This window comes from Hyperolius riggenbachi, chromosome 11 (assembly GCF_040937935.1).
Source record: "Hyperolius riggenbachi isolate aHypRig1 chromosome 11, aHypRig1.pri, whole genome shotgun sequence".
NCBI lineage: Eukaryota > Metazoa > Chordata > Amphibia > Anura > Hyperoliidae > Hyperolius > Hyperolius riggenbachi.
The window spans coordinates 1,690,229-1,693,707 of NC_090656.1; the positions used below are offsets into that span (position 1 = coordinate 1,690,229).

A 3,479-nucleotide genomic window follows, 5' to 3' on the forward strand; every position below is an offset into this window, starting at 1 on the left:
TATTGCATCATTGCTTCAAGGTCATTGGCTTCTCCTGTCCAACCAGCAACCTCACCCCAGGCACCAATGCTGTTGTACTTTGTTGGGGATACTGCCCTCTCCCTGGCCCTGTCCTCCAGGAACTGCAACAACTAAAGCAGCTTGTAGACCAGTTGGTGACCTCCAAGGAGACAAAACAAGTTTTAGAGTTTGTTCCAATGGAGGAACTTTTGAAAGGACCCTTTCTAGAATTCCTCTGGGACTTGAACTCCGCCATTATCAAGCACAACCTTCACATGATCGGTCGTCACGAAACAGAAAAGGAGTCGTGTAACTCAGATCCAGTACTGAAACGTACAAAAGTAAAGCACGCCTCATAAAGCAATACCAATGCTAAGATTGACGTAGGGATGGTCAGTGATATGCAAATAACTCAGAGCTGATGCAGGATTATGCAAGTCGTGTATGCAAACGTATGCAGCTTGAACATGGACCAATCAAACGCCACCATGGTGGGATTCGATTGGTTGATCTTTAAGCTCCATACATTTGCATAATTTTGCATTAACTTATTTGCATCTCATTGACTATATCTACTAATGAGTATGAGGTAGTTTAAAAAAAAACAACTCAACTCAAACTTATGAAAATCATATAGTACAATCAAGAAAAAAAAATCTCCTGGGCGTAGTCTTTTAAGGCGGCCATATACTTATAGATGGCCAACAGATTTGACCAACAGATATCAAACCACAGCAACACTATGGGCTGTTGATCGATCTCTTCCATCTGGAGCAATTGCCTGATTTTCAGCCAAGAATCGATCAGGCTGGCCGTGGCATCGATTTCTAGCAGGTTCAATCAGAGAGATTGATTCAAACGGACATCTAAAAATCAATGTGTATGGCCACCTTAAAGACCAGACCCAACAAAAGTAAAGCAGAGTGAGCCACATTTATGTAAATCGTCATTGGGACCGAGCTGGAGCTTTTGCTCTGGTGGCCATTCGGAAGTCCTGATTTGACCATCTGCTCCATTTTTGCACCATTGTTCCTCCAGTTTTCATTGGTTGGGTGAATGCATCTGCCTCTGTGTCTATTGACCTCCCTGAGCTCTACTCTATCAAGGTTCTTGTTCAGTATTGCCAAGACTCCATAATATCTGCACAGGCTCCCAGTTGTCCAAGCCATGCCATAGCCAATGCTAAATTGTGCAGTTATAGCTTCGCATTTTGTTTCTATTGAATTCTACATGTTTCACCGCTAACCAAATGGCTTCTTCATGGAGCACTCTAATGTATTTAAATATATCAAGCTTAGATGTATTAGTTAGGGGTAGGGTTCAGCTTTGCTTTTTCTCAGCTGCCTTTTCACTCCTCCTGCTGTACGAACAGCGATAAGCAGTTTTCTCCCAGCCAGATGCAGCCTTTTTTTTGCCTCCAAAGGGACCATGAAGTAAATTTGTGCAATATAAACTGTGAATGTGAGAATAGACTACATCCTCTGAGGTTGCCTGTAGTGAGAACTGCATGACTACATTTTCAGGAAATGATGACAGTAGGACTTACAGTGAAGTGGGCAGACTTTCTGTTGGTCAAGTGAAGCCATCCATCGTATTAAAGGACCAATAGGAAGCCTTAAAAGAGCAAAGAGGAGGGACTTAAGGGGTAATGCTTTCTGACATCCTGCTCTGGAGTAGAATTCTGGAACAAAAAAAGGAAAATTGTGTATATATCTCACCCTAATTTTCCTTTCCTGGACTGTCTCCATGGCAGCACGAGTTTAATGGAAGGTGGAGTCAGTCTACTCATGCTGCCATGGAGATACCAGAAAAATAATTGTGTCCTGCAGTGCGTACTGAAGGGAATCTCTAACGGTACATACAGTACTCACACAACTTAGCACCGAACACGCGCTAGATTAAAGTCAGCTCAGATGGCCTATTAATGACCACCTCCGCCTATAATTCAGAATTTGTACAGTGGCCACTGACCGCCGCCTGGTAGGCGATCTGCAAAGCGAATCAACTTGCTCAAGCCACGCCCAATACCTTCCTTCTCACTGCTAGCCCCGCCTGCCACATGACATCACCTCTGCGCTGCCAAAATCTTAGGCAACGTCTGGAGATACCACCTGTACTCATGCTAGATTATTGGCCTAGATGGTCCTGATGGTCATCCAGCACGTGTACCAAGGACCACTATCGCAGAAAATTATACAATTTAAAATACGTGTACACGTGATTATAGGAAGTACATTCCTCCCAGAGTAAAATGAACACAGGAGGTAGTAAAAATGTGACTGATCTGACAGGTTTTGGACTAGCCCATCTCCTCATGGGGGTTTTCTTTAATATTTAAAGCACATACTGAATGGCAGGCATTTTTCTTTAGAGGCTTTCCAGGGAATGCTTTTCGTTTTTTTTTCTTTAAAGAATAAAGGAAATACTAAGAAGCCCCCTTAAGGAGATTTTCCGGACCCTGGAATGTTTGTCGGTTTAAAACAAGAGCTACTGTATGTAAAAAAAAAAAAAATAGATCATCCTGGGAAAATTAAATGGATATTAGCAAATACTAGTCAGGAAGTCAAACTCTTCCCCACTCTATAAATATTGTTTTATTGGTTCCTGTCGCTCTGGGAGAGATGTTGTCGCATCCTGGCTGAACAGGAAGTAATGGAATATCTCACAGGAAGTGACATGGGGCCTAGTGGGTGTCAAGGAGAACACCTGCCACCTGCTCGGACCTCTCTCCACTTCAGCCTACCAAAAAGACCCCAAGTGGCCCCCAAATCTTTTACCTTACCGAGGACCCCATTATATCTTAATCCATCAGGTGTACTTGAAACCCAGCTATTGGGTGCCCAAACAAAGATTTTTACCTCATTTCTCAACATCTTCTGTAGCACAAGAGAAGGTGCATCTGATACTGCCCGATTTTGCATTGGATACCTCATGATCTTGTGCTGATAGGACTTCTATAGTGATGGTCATGTCTAGGAGAAGTTATGGAGAAGCATGTGAGCGGTGTGGTCAGGTGATAGATATGTTAGTCTCTGATTTGTTTGTTATGATCATGTGCTTAAGCCACATACACTTAAAGGAGTTATCAGGGAATTTTATAGAAAATAAACGCGACTTACCGGGGGCTTCCTCCAGCCCCGAGCTCCCAGGACCTCCATAGCCACAGCTCTTTCTTCAGCCGTTCGCCGGAGCTCCGACCCAGTCCCCGGACGATGACGTCAGGGCGACCTCCAGCTCGCTCTGTACTGCGCCTGCGCGAGCGGATGCTGTCAATCACCGCCACGTGAGCCGGAGCAGACTGCGCAGGCGCAGAACTACCACCTGCGCTGTCCGCTCCGGCCCACGTGGCGGTGATTGACAGCATCTGCTCGCGCAGACGCAGTACAGAGCGACCTGGAGGTCGCTCTGACGTCATCGCCGGGGACCGAGTCGGAGCTCCGGCGAACGGCTGAAGGCAGAGCTGCGGCGAGGGAGGTCCT

General features: G+C 45.4%; 1 protein-coding gene across 1 annotated transcript in view; it reads left to right on the top strand.

The window, feature by feature from the left end:
• Window positions 1-3,084, top strand: part of CMTR2 (cap methyltransferase 2) — a 7,954-nt gene extending 4,870 nt beyond the window's left edge. Inside the window, exon 2 of the mRNA XM_068260819.1 lies at window positions 1-3,084. This exon is cut by the window's left edge and continues 1,913 nt beyond it. Coding sequence (XP_068116920.1) covers window positions 1-359 — 359 coding nt within the window. The 3' untranslated portion in view covers window positions 360-3,084.
• The last annotated feature ends 395 nt before the right edge of the window (window positions 3,085-3,479 follow it).